The sequence below is a fragment of the Haliotis rufescens genome, unplaced genomic scaffold (assembly GCF_023055435.1).
Source record: "Haliotis rufescens isolate VD_foot unplaced genomic scaffold, xgHalRufe1.0.p SCAF_1, whole genome shotgun sequence".
Lineage (NCBI taxonomy): Eukaryota > Metazoa > Mollusca > Gastropoda > Lepetellida > Haliotidae > Haliotis > Haliotis rufescens.
Window position 1 is genome coordinate 46,146,187 of NW_025963779.1, and position 20,686 is coordinate 46,166,872.

Consider the following 20,686-nt stretch of genomic DNA (forward strand, 5'->3'; position numbering starts at 1 on the left):
TATACTTGCAGAAATTAGTGCACCAGTACCGCAGGATCGAGCATGGAATGCATCAAATAATCCGTACAACAGGTGGGCATATGAACGTATTTGTCAGGAAGTTTAAATTACTACTACTACAGATTGGCGTATTAAAGGACTCAACCATGGTCTAGGTATTCCGTACAGTGGCAAAACAACTGTTAAAGAAGAAAGTGATTCAAACCATTCAATCCATTTAAGTTGTTACAGAAATCCAATATTTTTGAAAGAATGCATAATCTTTATCATGGCTGGGAACTTTCAAGTAATGATTGGAGAGGAGATCTTTTGAGCTTTAAGAGTGGTTTAGCTTATATTGTTACAAAGTCTGTACAACAAAACGATACCGCAAACGCTTTGAATGAATTTCTTAATGATAAAACGGAAAATAATTTTCTAACCCAGGAGTTGTAAGAGTTAATGAATCAATGAGAACTTATGTATGGGCAATTCTTGGTGCACAGTCGCAAACACTGTGACAAGATCAAAAGCCGGACAACATCTTATCACCCTATGGGCAATGGTATGGTTGAACGCTTCAACCGGACACTGCTTAATATGTTGGGAACACTCCAACCAGACCAGAAATCAGATTGGAAGACCTATGTACCTCCCCTTGTCCACGCCTATAACAGCATCCGGCATGAATCAACAAACCAGTCTCCATTCTTCCTTATGTTTGGTCGTGAACCTCGTCTGCCCGTAGATCTTGCTTTTGGGATCGAGACCAACAAGAATCATCAGTCTCTGACAGTTTATGCAAAGTCTCTGAAGAAGAAGCTCCAAGAAGCCTATGACCTGGCGTCAAAGGCATCAGAGACTGCCAAAGGCAAACAGAAAGCCAGCTACGACTTGAAGACTAGAGGGGCCACGGTACAGACAGGTGATCGAGTTCTGGTGAAAGCCTTAGCCTTTGATGGTAAGCACAAGTTGGCAGATCGCTTGGAGGAAGATCCTTATGTTGTTCTCTTGCAACCAAACCAGGATATCCCTGTGTTTGTAGTGCAGAGAGAATCTGGTGAGGGGAGGAAGAGGACGTTGCATAGAAACCATCTCCTGCCCATTGGATCAGTACCAGCGATCATGGATAACAACTCTGTACGAGCAGCCAAGAAACCAACTCCTAGACCAAGAAAGATCGTGAAGAAGACTATAGAAGAGGATATCCAGGAGGATAAAGAGTCTGACTATGATGCTCCATTCTATTTTCCAGCAGGTGCTGAGGATGCTACCATCATCAGTGAAGACACTGTGGAAGAGAGTGCGGCTACTTCAGAGACAACAGGTGACGTTCTACAGTCTCTTGGAGTAGTAGGTGATGCTTCTGGTGGTGACGACCACATACCTGAAGAAGACAGCAGCACAGAAGCAGATCCTGAAGCAGTGCAACCACCAGAAAACACTGAAGAGGAGCCGGAAGACTCAGTCAGAGAAGAGCTACCTCCCCCTGTACCACCTGATGCTAATCCTCAACCCATACCTGCACCAAGAAGAACTGGTAGACTAACAAGGAAGCCTGCCTGGCAAACCTCAGGAGATTATGTAATGTGCCAGACTTCTGACCCAGACTGGCAGCAGAGGAGTCGACGCCTGGAACAACTGGCAGCGACCGGCATTTTAGGACACATCAGCACCAGCATCTCCAAGGCATTGCTTTCCCTTGTTGATGAAGAACCGGAATGACGAGGACGCCATTATTCAAGGGAGAGAAGTATGTGACAAGATCAGATAATTGTATATATTTTCAGAGTTTTATTAGTTTAGATTTTTACTGAATTAAATATTCAGTCAAGTATGTTTTAAACATTATATACTTCACACTTCAGCTCTCCTAATTCTCTGTTTCAGCTTTCTGCATGAGTACTTTGCCACAGCCTCAATCACCTAGTGCACTATCACACAATAGCCTGCCCAAGCGCGCCCCTCACAGCCCCTTTGTGTTTAACTTTCTAGCTTACTGTCTCCAGTTTTAAGGGTTTAGTTTTTACTACGATATAGATCACATTTGATGTTACTGTCAAACACACGTATATCATTGGACATTTTGGAATTCACAATTTGGACTAATTGTGGTGTTTGATTTATTGACTTTGGAATTCACATCTAAAGATGTAGCTGTATTACTCGTGCAGAGGTCTGTGTCTGGACTGATGAACCCAGGTCCACACACTTGGGTTTAAAGAAATTTATCAGTAATAAATAACTGGCTATAACTGCGAACAACACCTGTGTCTGTCCTTCATATCATGAAGCAGTTCCGGTTTCAACACGAACAGGAATAATTGGTTCTGGGACAAATGCACAAAAACAGTTTGTTGCAAATGTGGAGGATGCTATTGCTTCACCAGTTGTCATACCATCTTCTATAAAGCGTTATCAAGATGTATTACAGTACGCTCTATCCAAAGTAGACTATGTTTTGGGGGGCAGGACTATACATGTCTCCCAATAATATGGAACTTAAGATTGGTAAAGTTGTAGGCTATAATATAATACAATTGTTATTACTTCCGATAAACCATAACCAGGTATAAATTCAGATATTAACACAGAATTAATAACACAAACAATTAGAGGTGAAACAGGAAAAGTAAAAGTACAGTCATCTTCAAAACCACATGTTTCTCAGACACAAGTTGTAAAGCCACATATTGTGGCCACAAATCAACAACATATCGATGAAAAAACAGCGCTTATAGTAGGTTGAGGCACGGCGGGTTTATTCATGATTTGGATAAATAGTCTTTAGCGGATACATAAAACAGCCCTGCAATTGCTATTATCACTGCCAACATGTTTTGACTAAGCCAAGTGGCGGTCCTTGCTAATAAATTCAAGAGCCAGGATACAATACTCCCTATTTTACCGGAAAGTGTAGACGCGGCTTACCCAGCAAGCTTTGCTAGTGCTTCTTCTAATGCCTCTAAATGCCTTTTTATCCACCCTTTTACGCCATCCTTATCACTAGGAGGTGTGCCACTGCCTGTACCACCGCCTCCTGTTAACACGAGAAGTTGATATAATAAATCGGTTAAAATGCGGTTAAAATACTGGTAATGGTTATCCCCTGTTAATGTTAAATGAATTTATTACCTGTGTGGAAAATGATGTTGATAAAGCCGCAGAGAAGTTACAGCATATAATACAATACTGTGGAAGGAATATGAGAATAAAGAGGTCCAAATATATAGGCTTTAAGAAACAACCAGAATGGTTTGATGAAGAGTGTGAACAGAAAAGTGTGTGAGAGAAAAGTATAAAGTCTTGAATACAGTGAGAAAGGTGTCTTCTCTGGAAAACTATAACTTATACAAGAACATTAGAAACAAGTTTAAATCTTTATGTAAACCAAAAAAAAGACTTATTTTAAGCAGGGCATTACAAAAACATTTGTTAATGCTGTGAATGATAGTAACTGTACAACACTTTGGAGACTTGTTAAATGGTATATCACCGCACGCTCGCAGGACTCTAGCATCGCACCCGCAACTTGGGTAGACTATTTTAAGGAATTACTTAATCCAGTGTCAATAGAGGAAAAGGATTTCGCAACTGAAGTTAGTGAGTTTCTTCAACATCATACTGATAGCTTGTGCCCAGACTGTCAAAATCAAGATGATATTTTATCGTGTGATTTTGTCAAATTATTTCATCACCTGGTGATGATGGATTTTACAAATCTGTTGTATTAACTCAATATCTCAATATCTTGTCATTTTGTTTAATGCAGTGTTGTCCAGTGGACGTTACCCAAAATTATGTTCAACGGGAATAATAATGCTACTGCATAAAAAAAGGTAGTAAAAGTGATCCTAATAACTTTCGTGCTATATCACTTCTCAATATAATGGGTAAAATGTTTTCTTATGTTCTTAAAAAAAGACTACAATGTTTCTGAGACTACCAAGGCATATTTGGTGAATATCAAGGGGGCTTTAAGAAAGATCATACCACTATTGATGACATTTTCATTTACAAGCTATTATACAAAAGTATATCACTTGCAAAATAGGAAAAGTAAATTGCGTTTTTATTGATTTTTTAATACTTTTTGCAGACAGTGTATTAAAATTACAAAAACGTCTTGATGAATTATATTTATACTTTTAAATGGGGTATGGATATTAATACTGAAGAAGAGTAAAATAATTGTGTTTAAAATGGGAGGACCCTTGTCAAAAAATGAGAAATGGTGAATGTATGAAAACGGTTAATGCTTATAAAATATTTGGGACTTTTTTCACTCGCAAATTAATTTGGACTAAGGCCTGTAAAACTTTATGTGAGCGAGCGAGCAAGACACTTGTGAAAAAGTGAAAAACACGTGCACCGCGGACAACTGCAAATGCACGTGCGGGTAAGGGTATAAAACGATTGCAACGGCAAGTCAGACATCCACAGTGATAAAAAACAAAACAAAAGAAATGCCACGACTCACAGTCGAACAACGTGAACGAGCCTTGGGTATGGTACAGATGGGAGCCACCCACGCCCATATTGCACGAACCTTCTGTTGCTCCCGTGTTGCCGTTGCCAATTTGACAGCGGACCGCTGACAGGCCAAGAACAGGCAGACCCAGGGTGACCACGCCCCATGATGACCGGTACTTGCGTACCTTGCACCTCCGAAATCGCTTCCTGACAGTGACGTCATCGGCGACAAATGCCTTAGGTCACAGGGTTAGTCGACAGACAGTGGCCAGGAGACTCAGGGCTCATGGAATCAGGGCTTTTGGACAATACAGAGGACAGCTATTGACAGCGCAACATTGTCGCCTGCGATTGAGATGGGCCCGGACTGTACGACGTTGGCAACGACGTGACTGGCAGAGGGTTGTCTTCACTGACGAAAGTCGATTCTGTATGTTTAGGGCTGATGGAGGACAACGTGTTTACCGCCGAAGGGGTGAACGAACGGCGGCGTGTTGCGTGCAGGATGTCGTACCATATGGTGGTGGGAGTGTCATGGTGTGGGGAGGGATATGTGGGCAGGAGAAGACACTGCTGATCATCGTTGACGGAAACTTGACAGCTCAGCGTTACATGGATAACATTCTTCGTCAAGTTGTCCTACCATTTCTCCAACAGCAGCCACGTGGTGTCATTTATCAGCATGACAACGCTAGAGACCATACAGCCAGAATTGTCACTAACTTCCTCGCAGCCAACAACGTCAACGTCCTGCCGTGGCCTGCACGCTCACCCGACATGTCCCCAATAGAACACCTCTGGGACTTTATGGATCGTCGTGTTCGACAACGACCACACTCTCCAGCCAACCGGCAAGAACTGATCTTGGCCAGTAGTAACCTACATCGGCGTAGGACCACTGAGATTTCTGGGACCGCTCAGATTTCTGGGACCAAGATGGCGGCACATCCGTTTCCGGTCACGTGACCTGCGCAGTGCATGATGGGTACCTGCGCGCGCATGCAAGATGGCGTCGCATCCGTTTCCGGTGGCTCGCGCCTGCAAGATGGCGTCGCATCCGTGTCCGGTGGCGTGCGCATGCAAGAGGGCGTCGCTTCCGTGTCCAGGGAGGAGGAGGGATAGGGGAAAAACCCGGAGAAGCGCACGTACAAGGTGAACAGGATCGACATTGAAAGAAGCGCGTCAAAAATCTTTTGTTGTTGTTGTTGTTGTTGTTGTTGTTCTACACATAGACGTGGGGGTGGGGGTGGTGGTTGTGGTGGTGGTGGTGGTGAAGGGAGGGTGGTGGTGAAGGGAGGAAGGTGGGAGGAGGCGGGGGTGGGTTCACGGTGTGGGGATTGGAGGGTCGTCAAAGCAAAGGAGGAAAGCTGTCTTTCGGGAGAGATGGGTGGCCCTGAAAAGGGCCGTTGGAAAACAAACTGGAAACAAGCTGGACAAGGGTTGTCACCTTGATTACATTACTTTCCTTGATCTCGATACTAGATAATAATACGGACCACCCCAACAGTCGGGTATGTCAATTCCGCGTTGAATAGTTTGTTGTAATGCTGACATAGCCTCAGACTTGTTCTTAAACCAGTGTGGGCTCTGCGATAGGATCGTCTCCGATTCACCCCGTGGGTAGCCCACTATTGTCCATGAATAGACTTTCATCCTCCGCTGGCATTGTTGACTGTTGGTCTGGCACGTCAGACAGCTGCATCGAGACGACATGGTTGATCTCTCTTTCAGTGCTCGACTGTGACGGTGTGCGTGGTTTCGCTCTTTTTATAGGAGAGGCACTGACACCCTGCTTCCTGATGGGTCGAAAACGCATCGTGCTGATGGGTTCGTTCCGACACTTGGTCTGAGCCCCGGTTTTCTAAATCGGACCGATCGTTGTGTTTCTTTTTTTCATAAGAAATTGTATGGGTCATGGGAGAGATAGGAAGACGAAAATAACAGATAAAAGAGAAAGGTCATGCTTGAAAAGATCAGTTGCCTGGTGTCAGTCAGCCAGAACACAGGATCGCATCACATGATGATGAAGAGGTCATGACCAGCCCTTTGACCCTACGCCAACCTTTTACGATGTTCATTGCGGGACCCACGGGATCAGGAAAAAGTTCCTTTGTGAAATCATGTATGGAGCAGATGCATCGCCCCGAGGTGTTGGATACGTCACCCCATCGCATCGTGTGGGTGTACAGCGAATGGCAACCGCTTCATCATGAACTGGAAGAGATGGCAGGCCGCTTAGGGGTCGCTCTTGAGTTTGTCCACAGCATGAAAGCAGCGGATCGTGCCTTGCCCGAAAAAGGGGTGGCCCCACATTGGCTGGTCATCGATGATTTGCTGGGGGACAATACGAAAGAAGAAGAAACCGAAGTGCTGCGATGGTTCACCAAGAAAAGTCATCACCGAAACACATCTGTGCTGTATCTCACTCAGAACTTGTTTGCTCAATCGCCGCAACATCGCACCATCAGTCTGAATGCTCACTACATGGTCCTCTTTAAAAATCCGAGAGATGCATCGCAGATCGACAGTCTGGCTCGCCAGGTGTTTCCAGGCAAAGTTCCTTTTCTGCGTGAAGCCTATGAAGACGCTATCCGAGAGCCTTACACTTACTTGTTCTTGGACTTGAAGCCCACCACGTTGCAAGACCATCGCGTACGCGCCCGCCTGTTTTCGAGATCTGAATTACCCCTCGTGTATGTGCCGATCCTATGAGATGAAGAGACTTTCATAAAAGGAGGTGAACCCTCAGACCTTCCTTCAGTTGACCTACATCCATCATGGGGCAAAGACGGAAACAGGTTCATCCTACGAAGGGGAAGAACAAAGACAAAGAGATGGTGAATGATGTCTATGACAGTATGGTCTCCCCCTCATCGCTACAGGGACTTGTGACCTCTGTATTTCACAAGACTCCTTCACCTCCAGGATCGTGTCCCTCTTCAATGGTACCCGTGAACATACATCGTCAGCAGCAGCCATCACCACGTCCTTCAACATCATCAGCACCTTCGCCACCCTCGTCACCACATGATCTTCAACGCTTTCAACCTCTGCAACAGCAACAGCAGCAGCAGCAGAAGTCCAAGCCAGGTACGTCTTCCTCTTCGATGGTACCCTTGAACAAGCATCGTCAAGAACAACAACGGCCTTCCTCATCAGCACCCTCACCCCCACTCGATCTTCAATGCTTTCAACGTCTGCAGCAGCAGGAGCCCCCACAAAGGAAGAAAAAAGACAAGAGACCGTCTATTTTTCCGACAAGGGATGCGACAACCCTTGCCGTCAAAGGAAGAAATCGTCTTTTGCAGTGGTTTGCGATTGTCGTGCGGAACCTGAGAGCAGGACACATCCCATTGAAAGCTCAACATAAGACGTGGTTGCAGAGACATCATGATACCCTGACTAAATTGTCAATCCACGTCTGCCTATGGATGAACGTCTTGACTACCTGATGCAACGCAGTGGTAGTGGAACACTTGCAGGGGTCTTGACACGCATTCTGTTGCAATGGCAACATTATCTTCAAGCACCACTCCTCAAACAGGGTAACACCAGGCGTCACCGACCTACAACAACAACAACGATGACTACTAAGCCAAAAGATAAGGCTCATGAAAATGTCATGAAAGCATATCAAGCTGATGCTCTCAGACGATTGGTGCACCTGCGGACCCAAAGAAAGTCCAAGAAGGCAGATCAACAGTTGCAACTCCCTCCTGCCACTGCCTGATAAAAGAGAGAAGCTGCAGATCAGGTGACTCATTCAGGCTAACACCTCCATGCAAGAAAGATGTCTCAGTGCCTCAGGAAACAGAAACATGCTCTGTGTCATTTGTGTGCTGCCGCTCCAGCGATGCGCAAAGCCATTCTCAAACATGCTCCTACTGATCTCATCCGTGCCCTTTGTGAATGTGTGGTGAACTTGTATTCAGGCAATATTCCCATGACCACGACGCAACGTCAAAACTTGCAACGACACGGTAAAGTCTTGAATACGCTCATGAAAAAACAAGTACCTCTAAGCAAGAAATGTAAACTTCTTCAACATGGAGGAGGATTATTAGGAGGACTCATACCTCTTATTGGTTCTGCCCTAGCCTCTTTGTTTGGAGGAAAGTAATAAATGGTCTGACACCAGGAAGGTTGGGATCAGTGTGTGGTGTGCCACCATGAAGTACGCACGCAAGATGGTGTTGGTGTCTGAAGACACATGGCAAAGTCTACAGGCCACCAAACTACGTCATCGTCAGACACTTCATACCCCTCTCTTGGAAAAGAAACGTCTCCAAAATTTGGAAGAGATGGACGCATTGATGCAGAGGTCACAGCAGCCTTTTCACATGCGGGAACAAGAATACAACCAACTGTTGCAACACATGCTAGAGTTGCAGCGCCAACAGCACAACAACAACAACAACAGCAACAACAACACCATCAAACCACTGCAACCCAAAGTGACACCACCACTACCACCGTCATCACCATCAACAATGGACACCACAGGTAGACCTGCCCCTCCTCAACAAGTGATAGACGAAGTGGTCATGAGTGTTCCTAAAGCCATGTCCAGTAAAGCCATGAATTTGATGACAAGGATTCAAAACAATCCCGACTTGAGTTGGACTCCAGAGGGAACCCTGACCGTGGAAGGGAAACCTGTCCCTGGCACACACATGGTGGACTTGATCAACGATTTAGTGCGTCACCGGAAAACCAAAGAGGGACCTGCAGGTTGGACCATTTTGAGTCACCATTTGGCCAACAGTCATGTCCCTCATGAAATAATTGGAAATCCTCAACGATGGCAATGGATGCAGAAGCAGCAGCAGCAGCAGCAGCAACACCATCCTCATGCCACACCAGAAACACCCATAACCCAGTTCTCCCTCCCCACGTTCTCCCCGCAAAGTCACAAAGAGAGAAGAAGAAGAAGGAGGCGGCAGCTGGATCCACAAGCGGAAGACGAAGAAGAAGAAGATGAGATGCCACCCCCACCTCCTTCGTGGCAACTGGATCCACCAGTGGAGCGTATGAAATCAACCCCATGGTTGATGACTCCACCTCCATCTGATACCAAACAGGACAGTGTCATCAACAGGCGAGGTTCATGGATACCCTTTAGCACCACCTAAGAAAAAATAAATCTCTCCCCTTCTCTATAAAAAGGCCATTCATGTAGGAAGTGGCATCAGTCTGAGAGAAATGAAGCGACAGACCAAGACGCAACAGCGCATTCTTCCCTCTGCTGCTGCAGGGAAACAAAACAAAGGATTTCCTACTTCCCTTGGGACGGCCTGGTTGGAAAAAACTTACTTTCATCCTGAACATCCTGCAAGTTTTGGAGGCTGGCGACCTTTGTGGAAAGCAGCAAGCATCCACGCTCAAGATGCAAGAACCAGTAAAAGCAAGAAGAAAACCATGCCATCGCAAAGTCAAATCAAGCGTTGGTTGCAAACCAAAAGTACCTACACCTTGCACAAACCAGCCAGACGCTCCTTTCCGAGAGACCACTATCGTGTGGGAGGGGTCGATGAACTGTGGCAAGCAGACTTGAGTGACATGATTGCCTTTCAAGACGACAACGAAGGATTCAAATATCTGCTGTGCGTGATCGATGTGTTTTCAAAGATGGCATGGGTGCAACCCCTGAAGGCCAAGAGCAGTTCTGCTTTGACCGAAGGTTTTCAAACCTTGCTGATGCAACAAGCCAAAGATCGACTCCCTGCTCAATTGCAAACAGACAAAGCAGAGAATTTGTCAACCGTCCTTTCCAGGCTCTCATGACGAAGCATGGCATTCATTTCTACACCAGTCAAAATCCTGAAACGAAAGCAGCCGTGGTGGAACGGTTTCAAAGGACTCTGAAAAATAAAATGTGGCGATACTTTACACAGCATGGGACCAGACACTATTTGAAAGTCTTACCCCAGTTGATCAAGTCGTACAACCGTCGTGTGCATCGGACCATTGGCCAGCGACCTGTGGACGTCCTCCCAGGAGATCCCCTGTCAGAAATTCGGGTGTTAGACTACATGGAGGAAAAACAACAACAACAACGGCTTCAGCGCAAAAAGAAAATAACAACACAAAGACCGTCGTCCCCCAAGACAAGATCCCCCTCTCTTTTACTGCCGGGCACCCGTGTACGTCTGAACAAAACCAAAGGCACCTTTGAGAAAGGTTATCTCCCCAATTGGACCACCGAACTGTTTACGGTGGATCGGTTGGTGACTGGGAGAACACCTCCTGTGTATCGGATCAAAGATGATCATGGTGAAGTCCTCCAAGGAACTTTTTACCCTGAAGAAATACAACCCATCTTGAAAACAGACGATGTGTATGCCGTGGATCGCGTGCTGAAAAGACGTCCAGGACCGAAACAGGGTCAAGAAGAGGTCTTGGTGAAATGGACTGGCTACCCTGCCAGTTTTAATTCGTGGATCCCTGCAGATCATTTACAGATAAAATAAGGAGCATGCTGTCTCCAGACTCATTCAGAGGGTGGACACACGCGATGACAGAACCGCCGACACCACCACCACCGTCATCACCTCTGCAGAGAAGCCTCTCAGCATCCGTGGGTACCGATGAACCACCCCTTGCTGCTGCACCTCGTCATCACCAGCGTCGACACTCACCTTTGTGTTGTTTTGGCATGACGTTACCCCGCAGTGAAGTCGTGTTTTTTGCTCAGATCATTGTGATATATGGCGTGATCATCATGAGCATGGTACAGTTGGCCTTGGATCACGGAGAGAAACAGTTGTGGACAGCCCTGCTCTCCAGTTGTTTGGGATACATACTTCCACCACCCACCTTGGCCGCCTCACCAGGCATATCCACGACGACCCCGCCCACCAGAAGACTTCAACTTGATACCTCATCCACCCAGAGTTTTCTACCCTAACTCACGTCATCATGGCTGCCACCTTTTTTTCGAAACAAGACTTTAACATGACCCTGCCCAGTGATGCCTCCATGGACATCTATCCAAACAACACCGTCAATGCATATGAAATCAAGTTGCCTTATCCTCTGCATCTGGACCGTCAACAGTGGGAGGTGGGCGTCAGCGAAGTTCACTTTCGGATGACATGGTACAACGTCGCCCCACCCTTTTGCGCTGAACCTCAAACTGAAAAAAGACACCCTTGTGTATGAAAGCACGGGGAGCGCTATACCACACCCACAGTATGGTGTCGTCCATTATGAAAGCAAGAAGATTCCTATCGAGAAAGGCGTCTATTCAATTGAAGATTTGGTGAAAACCCTCAACCGTTTGATTCAGGAACATATTACGGATGTCTTGAAAGAACAGCCCTCAGACAGCGTCCAAAGTGATGGGAGACGGTTTGTCATTGATGTCAAGTATCCCGCAGATAGTCTTCGATTTGACATGCTTGAAGATGGAAAGGTGCGATTCCAAGCCCCTCAAGAAGTAGCAATCAATCATCCTCTCATGGGAAATACTGGTGGACCACTCTATTCCACGGAAGTGATCATGCCAAGTCCACTCTCGAGAATGCTCGGATTTGTTCAACTACCGCTCCTCGGTGAGGAGGACTATAAAACCTACACAGAGACGCCCGTTCCCTTGACTGCCTTGGCCCATTGGCAAGTGGGGGCTACTCCCATGACCGGTGGCTATGTGGAAATCACAGGTGACACAAAAGCACATCGTCTGTCAGGATTTGATACTGTGTACATTTACACCAACCTGGTCGAAGATCAAATTGTGGGCAATACGATGGCTCCCTTGCTGATCTACGTGCCTGTGTCAAAGAAGATGATGCAAGACAGTGTGGTGATTAAAAGCCCTCAACACATTCACTACCTTGGGTTGCGTCATGGTTCCTTTGACGGTATTAAACTCTATATCATGGACGACACAGGGCGACCCGTGCCATTTCAAATGGGGAAAGCCATCGTGACACTTCACTTCAGACGCCGCTACTAACGCAGAAAGCAACATGTTGGGACACGCATTGGCACACCAGATGAATCGAGGACAGTTCGGCCAGCGTGGGAGTGGTATCAAAGTATACAAAGGACGTTATCATCAACGCGGCAGTGGTCTTGGAGGTATCTTGAAGATGGTGTTGCCTTTCCTTAAATCTGCCGGAACATCGGTGCTCAAGATGGGTAAAAAGATCCTGCCTGGGTTGGTGAGTGATGTGGTTGGAGGCAAACGCAAATGGTCAGAGAGTCTGAAACATCACGGCACAGCAGCTTTGATGGATGTCTTGGAGGAACGTGAGGAGCCGAGACCCCCTAAAAGCCGTAAAGTCGTCCCAACCACCACCACCACCCACCAGAAACAGCGTAAAAGGAAAAGAAAAACGGTTTAAAGGTCAGTCCTCATCAGACTTTCAACCTGACCAGACGTCCTTCAAGGCAGAGAAAAGGGTGAAACATCCATCATGATGCGCCGAGATGCTTGCGAATGTTCAAAGGCCCAGTTGGATCTCTTTACTGTACCCCCTGTGTCCACCTCTGTGCAAGAGGGTCAGTGGATTCGCTATAGTCCCTTGGCACCACCCTCTGTAGCAAGACCACTCCAGTTTAACATTTCCAATCCCGTGAACGCTTACATTGATTTGAAACAGTGCTACCTGAGAGTATGTCTACGTGTGACGAAAGATGATGGCACGGATACCGTTCTAGCGGATAACCCTGTATCGACAGTCAACAATGTGATGCATTCCCTGTTTCGCGAAGTGCGGCTGCAAGTGGGACACAATCAGTTGGAGATCACACCCTCCATGGGCACTTACCCTTACAGAGCCTACTTGGAAACCCTTCTGAGTTATGGTACAGGAGCCAAAACATCTCACCTTCGATGTCCTGGATGGTTCACCGACGATGCTGGTAAAATGGACGTCTTCAATCCTGATGCAGATGCGAACACAAGAAACACAGGTGTCAGAACGCGCCGCGATCTTATCGTACCCACCAAAGAAGTGGAACTTACAGGCCGTCTACACTGTGATCTGTTTCTTCAAGACCGTTATCTGCTGGATGGTGTCCCTATGAAACTGGAATTGCTACGAAGTCCCGATGAGTTCTTCTTCATGTGTGCTGCTGATGGTGTCTACAAACTAGCGCTGACCAAAGCCGAATTCTATGTCCGTCAGCTCAACATCGATCCTGCTGTCCGAGAAACACACGTGTCCAGTCTGAACGCTGGGGTGACTGCCAAGTATCCCCTTTCACGTGTGCATGTGACTGCCCATGACATCCCGAGAGGCGGTAGGGACTTTCACAAGGATCACCTCATCGGTGGCCAATTACCAAAACGCGTGGTCCTGGGACTGGTGGACAATAGTGCCTACGTAGGAAGCAAAGAGAAGAATCCGTACAACTTCAAACACCATCATGTCACCATGATGAAGCTCAAAGTCAACGGCCAGGAAGTCCATGGCACGGAAATGAAAAGCGACTTCAGCAACAACAGTGCCCATTTGAAACAAGTCTACATGAATCTGTTCCGAAACACGGGACAACTATGGCGACCTGAGACCTGCGAACTGACTCCCAAGGCCTTTACTCAAGGTTACACCTTGTGGGTGGTGGATCTCACACCAGACCTTGGCGCTGATGAAGGCATCAACTACCCTCGACACACTGGCAAGTTGGGTTTGGAAATCCAGTTTGGACAAGCTCTCGAGGACCCAGTCACCCTCATCTGCTATGAGGAATACGAAAATGTTCTGGAAATAGATCGTTTCCGGAATGCGATGATGGTATAAAAAGAGCAGCGACAGACGGTCATGCCACACTTTTTCTCCTCCTACAAGGAACCATGGATGAACCACTCGGGTTGAGCACCTTGGATTTAGAAGCCCTCGTGGCTGATGACAAACCACTTCATGCCATCTACCGGGGCACCCTGGCCAGAGATGCCTTTGCCAGACTGGGATGGCAACAGGATGACCCCTTTTACCCCAAAGCCTACGTGATCAACACAGATTTAAGCGATCAACCTGGCACACACTGGGTGAGCATCTATCGTCCAGCTCCTGGATCCCTGGAAATGATGGATAGCTATGGACTGTATTCATTACCCCTGTTTAAAGAGACTTTGAATCGCATGGGTCAGATTCAACAACGATGGAATACACGCCCCTTACAACATGGATACAGCACGTTGTGTGGCGTGTACTGTCTCTACATGTTGACCTATCGCGTGCGTCGGTGGACTTTTAATCAAGTGTTAGATACGTTGGACTGGAAGGACACCGCCAAGAATGATGCCACGGTATTAGCATGGTTTCATACCAAAGTGTCTACCTCCGTTCCTGTGGATGAGATGCCTGCCTTTCGACTGAGTGCCCAGACGCGTACCCTACATCAAAAGAACCAACCTTTCTGCCCTTATTGACCTGACACTTGTTCACTGAACCTACGATCACCTGACTGTCAACATTCCTGATTGAGGAGTGTACATACGTCCACTGCGTTTAAAAATGTACATACGTTCACTATCAAAGTTCTTTTTTTTCAAACTGTACATACGTTCACATACGTGTACATACGTTCATGTTCACAAAAGTCACAGGGACGCCCCTAATACTGTGACTTTTGTTTTGTTGTGTTGGTTCATGTGAGCGGGGGATTAAAAAAAAAAGTTGAACCCATAGTCGTGTTGTGTTGTCTGTAGGATGAAGAAAAACAAAACAGGATCGCCATCTCACCCAAAAGACAACTATCCTCCTTTGCTTTGACGATCCTCCAACCAACACCATGACCCGTCTCCTCCTTTCCTCCCTTCCCTCCTCCTCCTCCTCCTCCCACCTTCCTCCCTTCACCACCACCCTCCCTTCACCACCACCACCACCACCACCACCCCCCCCACCCCCACGTCTATGTGTAGAACAACAACAACAACAACAACAACAAAAGATTTTTGACGCGCTTCTTTCAATGTCGATCCTGTTCACCTTGTACGTGCGCTTCTCCGGGTTTTTCCCCTATCCCTCCTCCTCCCCGGACACGGAAGCGACGCCCTCTTGCATGCGCACGCCACCGGACACGGATGCGACGCCATCTTGCAGGCGCGCGCCACCGGAAACGGATGCGACGCCATCTTGCATGCGCGCGCAGGTACCCATCATGCACTGCGCAGGTCACGTGACCGGAAACGGATGTGCCGCCATCTTGGTCCCAGAAATCTGAGCGGTCCCAGAAATCTCAGTGGTCCTACGCCGATGTAGGTTACTACTTTGGCCCTCCAGGAAGAATGGCGTCAAATCCCACCTGACCTCATCAGACGACTGACTTTTTCTGTGCGTCGAAGAGTTTTTGCGTGTATTGGGGCATTTGGTGGTCACACACGCCAATGACTTGTTATTGAACGTGAGCGATTGTTTATGTACTCTGCCTATTGTCCATGATTCTGAAAGCTCGAGTTTTGTACAACACCCAACTTTGGGGGGCTCTGACGTCATTCTCGGTCGGGGTATGATTGTCATTTTCAGTGTTGATTATGTTGATATATTGATCTTCTCAATACACTTTACTTCATGCATGTATGTTTTGTTGTTTTTGAGCAAGAGTGATTTCAAACTCTGGTAAAGTTTCTTTTGGACGTCAGTTTATTTGATAAAAAAATGTTCCGATATTAATGTATTGTGCTGGAATACGATTAAAATTGTTCATCGCAAATTTTGTAAATTTATACTTCGCACGGGTTACAGAACTGTAAATGCAGTAGCCTATGGTGAGTGTGGCAGGTATCCACTTCACACTATTGTGGCAGTTACATATTTTGACTGTTTCTTGTATTTTACCTTTTTAGTATAATTCATGTACATAATTAAATGCAGTTGTAGTCATTTTATTTTATTGCTCAGCCTACTTTAAAATCTAAACCATCAGTCACAGCACTCTTACTAAGCATGCTTACTGCATGGTTTGTTTGTGACTGTCACACCCTGTGAACTAATACAATAGCCCCAGCCCTCTACCTACTCAAGCCTTTTGTCTATATGGCCAGCTTGGGTACACAGCCATGCTGTATGCTGGACATCTAAGGACTGTGGTCTCTCCACGGATAAAGACATATATATATTCACGTGTTTTTTCACAAGGATCGTTTTTGGGGAACCTTAGATCAAATTCAAAGACGAGTTTTGCACTACTGTGCAGAAACTTAGCGCGGCATCGTCCCCAGGTGTGATATCAACCCAGGCCCACACACCTGCTTGATTTTCTTTTAAATCACATTCACAATTTCTGCAAATAAATATTGGCCATTGACGAACACCGTAGTGTCTGTGGTCTGTGGGCATCGGACCCAGTCCTGCTACACTATTTATTATGGAAAATGCATTAAATATTGGTTTAGGATTGTGCAAACGAGTCCAAACAGATACCCATACCAGTGTTATAAAATGTTATTATCCATTGCTGATAGAAAACGTCCTAACTGGGCATCGCATATCAGACTCATCGCAAAGTCATTATGGTTTTGGGGATGTTTGGGCTGCACAAAGTGTTGGCAATGCAAAATTATTTGTACATATGTTCAGCGAAAGTGTTAAAGATTGTCCGTTTCAAGACTCTCTCATTCTATAAACTGAGTAAATCTTGTATCGTTTGTGAAAATATTTATCAAATATCAAGCATTGTGAAGATATAAGGCTGATAACCAAATTTAAATGTAGACAAAATACTCTTGGTATTCAACTTATTCGTAGGGGTGTTGCTAATATTGAGGATGATGCCTTCTTGTGTAAACACTGTCATGTAATTGGTGAGGTGAAATTGGGTTTAACGTCGCGTCCAAGATTATTGCACTTATATAGCGACGTGCATGCACGTGTGTGTGTTTGTGTGTTGTACTAGTCCGGACTGATGCTGATATATAGTGCTAGTTCACTGAGATACCATGCCGCAGTTTAACATGAATACCCCACTCAGACACAGTATACTGACTCCGAGCCGACCAGTCCTTGTTTTACCCCATTAATGCCGAGCGCCAGACAGGGTAACAAGTACCATCTTTTAACGTCTTTTGGTATGACGCGGCCGGGGATCGAACCCCCGACCTTCCGCTCTCCAGGCGGACGCTCTACCACTAGACCACGGAGGCGGAGGATGAACTTCATGTTATATACAACTGTCCTCTTTATGCAAGTCTGCGGAAAATGTATATCCCAAAGACAGTTATTCATCATTATTTTTGAAATATTTAGAAATAGTCTGTTAACTATCCAGCAAGGATACAATGATAAATTTGCAAAATTTCTAATGTACGTGTTCTCAACACAAATTAAAGTATCAATTAGGTAACTCTTAGATAAATATAATGTAAATGTATTTTGTACAATGGGTCAAATGACCTTTTAAAAAATAAATCTGTCTGTCTGTCTGTCCCCTGTTCTCTGAACAATGTTTTAATTTTTTCGGCCAGTGTTGTATCATCATTGAGGACTTGATCAATAGTTTCTCGAATTCCACTGATTTGCGAACAAAGTGCTTCTCTATTAGTGGAAGCTGCTTCCAAGCGGGCTGATCTTTCATCTTCTAAGTCATTCAATCTTTCTGCAAAAAAGTATCTACTGAATTCATCTTCTGTCTGTGTAAGTTTTGTTTTCTCATAAGCAATATGCTTGTTTAGCTCATCTAGCTTGGCAATATTATTGATGAGTGATCCCCGCATTGTTTGCATTGTCTTATCAAGGCCTTGTAATTCTCTAATATTGTAGTCCAAGGATGGTGCCTGTAATGTAGACTCTTCATAGGTTGCCAAGATATCTTCAAGACCATCCGAGGCCTCCTTTGCGTGTTGTGGTATGTCTTCCAAATTATCTTTATCTATGGCTGCAAGTTCAGCCCGCAGAGTCTGAAGAACCTTAGTAGTCTTTGCAGAAAGATTTGCTTGTGAGTTGTCATAGTCTACAAGACCTAATTCATTATACGAATAATGTTGATGCTGCCACAACACCCAGCTTCTGTAGACAGTGCTAGGGGTTTCCAAGTACAAGAATTTACAAGATCAATATTTGGAGAGCAACGCAGTCGCAATATTCCTTTACTATCTATTGTAAACTTGAAATAGTCAGGTGCCTATAGGAGTAACATATTTATTGTCTTCTTTTAAGACAGCTGATTGCAAAAGTTTCTCATTAAGATTCATAAAACTGGTTTCGTCTGTCCCCCTTCGACTGCAGTGGTATCGGTTAGGTTATGCAGATTAATATCATCGATTTTTAATTAAATATAAGGAAACATAATTTCAATATAAACAATGTCTTTGCAATACAGACGCAAGTTAAGTCCACAACGTTATTCGCCAGTCTGTAATAAAAACTAATAACCCGAGTACCATTGATTAAAATCAAACACTTCTAGTTCGTTTTCCAAATCTCGTTTCAGAACAAAGGTAATGCAATTGCAAAGAAAAGCACTATCAAAATTAGCGGTAATGAGGTCTTCAGTACTGACGACAGCGATGTATACTTCTGTTACATCGATCTCTGGAGAATAGCTAAAAAAACGGGAAAACTTACACTATCAAGGTATTTGTAATAAAAATTCCATGAGACTGTGTGTTGGTGCTGATAGTGGTGATAATACCATCGTAGAAGTCTGCTGTTGATACATTAGGTAATTGATTCTTTATTCTGCTTGACTTTGAATTTCTGGATAGCCATATGCCCTTCTATCAAGCATCACTAGGCGATAGGTTAGAATATGAACTCACTTTTAATGATTAAATAAAAAAACACTGATGATGTAGCTAGCTATTCCATTGACAATATCTCAATGGAGTATGATATGATAACAGATCCTGAATTATTAAAAATCCACTGATGACGTAGCTAGCTATTACATTGACAATATCTCACTGGAGTTTGATATGATAACAGATCCTGAATAAGCCAGACAAATTCGTAACCAGTATACAGGAAGTTGAGCCATTTTGTACGATTGCGTTTTTCGGGACCGAAAGATTTCCAGGGACAAAAGTGATACAACGTGGAATATCAATCTAAACATGCCTGCCAGATCATTGAAGGGTATTTTAATGTTGTTTGAGGACCCTTCTGAACTTTGTTCCAGAGATACCGAGGCGTTCTTTTACCCCAAGATCACAAAAATAGAATTGACTATCGAGGGCATGCCTAATCAGCTATATAGTCAATGTATGCGAGCATATCAACAGTGGGATGAGATTAAAAAACTCCCTTCTATAAGACGAAGCCCAGAAGTAAGAGAATGCTAGTGAGGGCGTCACAGATAACAAACAAGGCCAAAACGGCTGGTAAAATAAACTTATATTTGTACGTGATTATGGATACGCAACTTAATATACAAAATGGAAGATTAGTGCAAGCGATCTATTAATAATCTTTTACCTAAAGAACCACACCGCGCCATCATCTGCAGTCAAACGTGTTGCGGAAAAAACAGCTTTTATTCCAGATATTTTACAAAGTCATCATCATAATGTATTTGCCCATATTATTATTCTGTGCCCGATTATAAACGTTAATAAAACATACCTACCAAGAGATTGGATAATGAATGATCCCGAGGCGCAAAAAGTTGATCTGGATGATCGTTTAAAAGATTGTTTAGGAGTATGCCACGAAACATTCAAAGGAGAATCAACCCTTTTCATAATAGATGACTGCAGTGCGAGTAAAGAACTTACCAAAAAGAAAGATATGCATTCACATTTAGCATTCTCCGGACGACATATGGTACTTACTGAAAAATACAACTCTGTCCTGAAAGATCTCAGAGAGCAGACAAGATGGATTGCCCTGTTTCATTAAAAGGACCGAGATTCATTTGAGGAATGTCTACACGAAATTGAGGTTATTTCTACCAAGGTCGATTGAGATAAAGTCAGAAAACTGTTAGCAGGACACAAAGCACTCTAAACTCATATTAAAAACTGACCAACCAGCTGCTTATGCAATTGCTTAGCAAAATTTAGCAACTGCTTAGCAAAATTTAGCAAATGCTTAGCATATTTTAGCAACTGCTTAGCAAATTTTAGCCACTGCCTGGCAAAATTTAGCAAACGCTTAGCAACTGCCCAGCACATTTTAGCAAACGTATAACAAAATTTAGCAAAATGCGGTAAATTGAACACCAGCAACCATTTATGTAATAATGTGGGTGGAAATCCTTATTCTTTTGCAACAGTTCATTATTTTGGGCCGTATTGGCTATTTCACATTTCATTATGTTAGACTTACATATCAGCTAGTGTATTGCA

The 20,686-nt window shown here is 44.8% G+C and overlaps 3 protein-coding genes across 3 annotated transcripts; all 3 read left to right on the plus strand.

Moving 5' to 3' along the window:
- The first annotated feature begins 534 nt into the window (after nt 1-534).
- On the plus strand, nt 535-1,704 carry LOC124136498. The gene has a single exon (XM_046502420.2). It carries the CDS (start codon nt 535-537, stop codon nt 1,702-1,704), a length of 1,170 nt encoding a protein of 389 aa, XP_046358376.2.
- An 8,528-nt stretch (nt 1,705-10,232) lies between these two features.
- On the plus strand, nt 10,233-10,922 carry LOC124136497. Its single transcript, XM_046502419.2, has one exon. The coding sequence runs from the start codon at nt 10,233-10,235 to the stop codon at nt 10,920-10,922; it is 690 nt and encodes a 229-aa protein (XP_046358375.2).
- A 1,950-nt stretch (nt 10,923-12,872) lies between these two features.
- LOC124136496 (uncharacterized protein F54H12.2-like) lies at nt 12,873-14,201 on the plus strand. Its single transcript, XM_046502418.2, has one exon. The coding sequence runs from the start codon at nt 12,873-12,875 to the stop codon at nt 14,199-14,201; it is 1,329 nt and encodes a 442-aa protein (XP_046358374.2).
- The last annotated feature ends 6,485 nt before the right edge of the window (nt 14,202-20,686 follow it).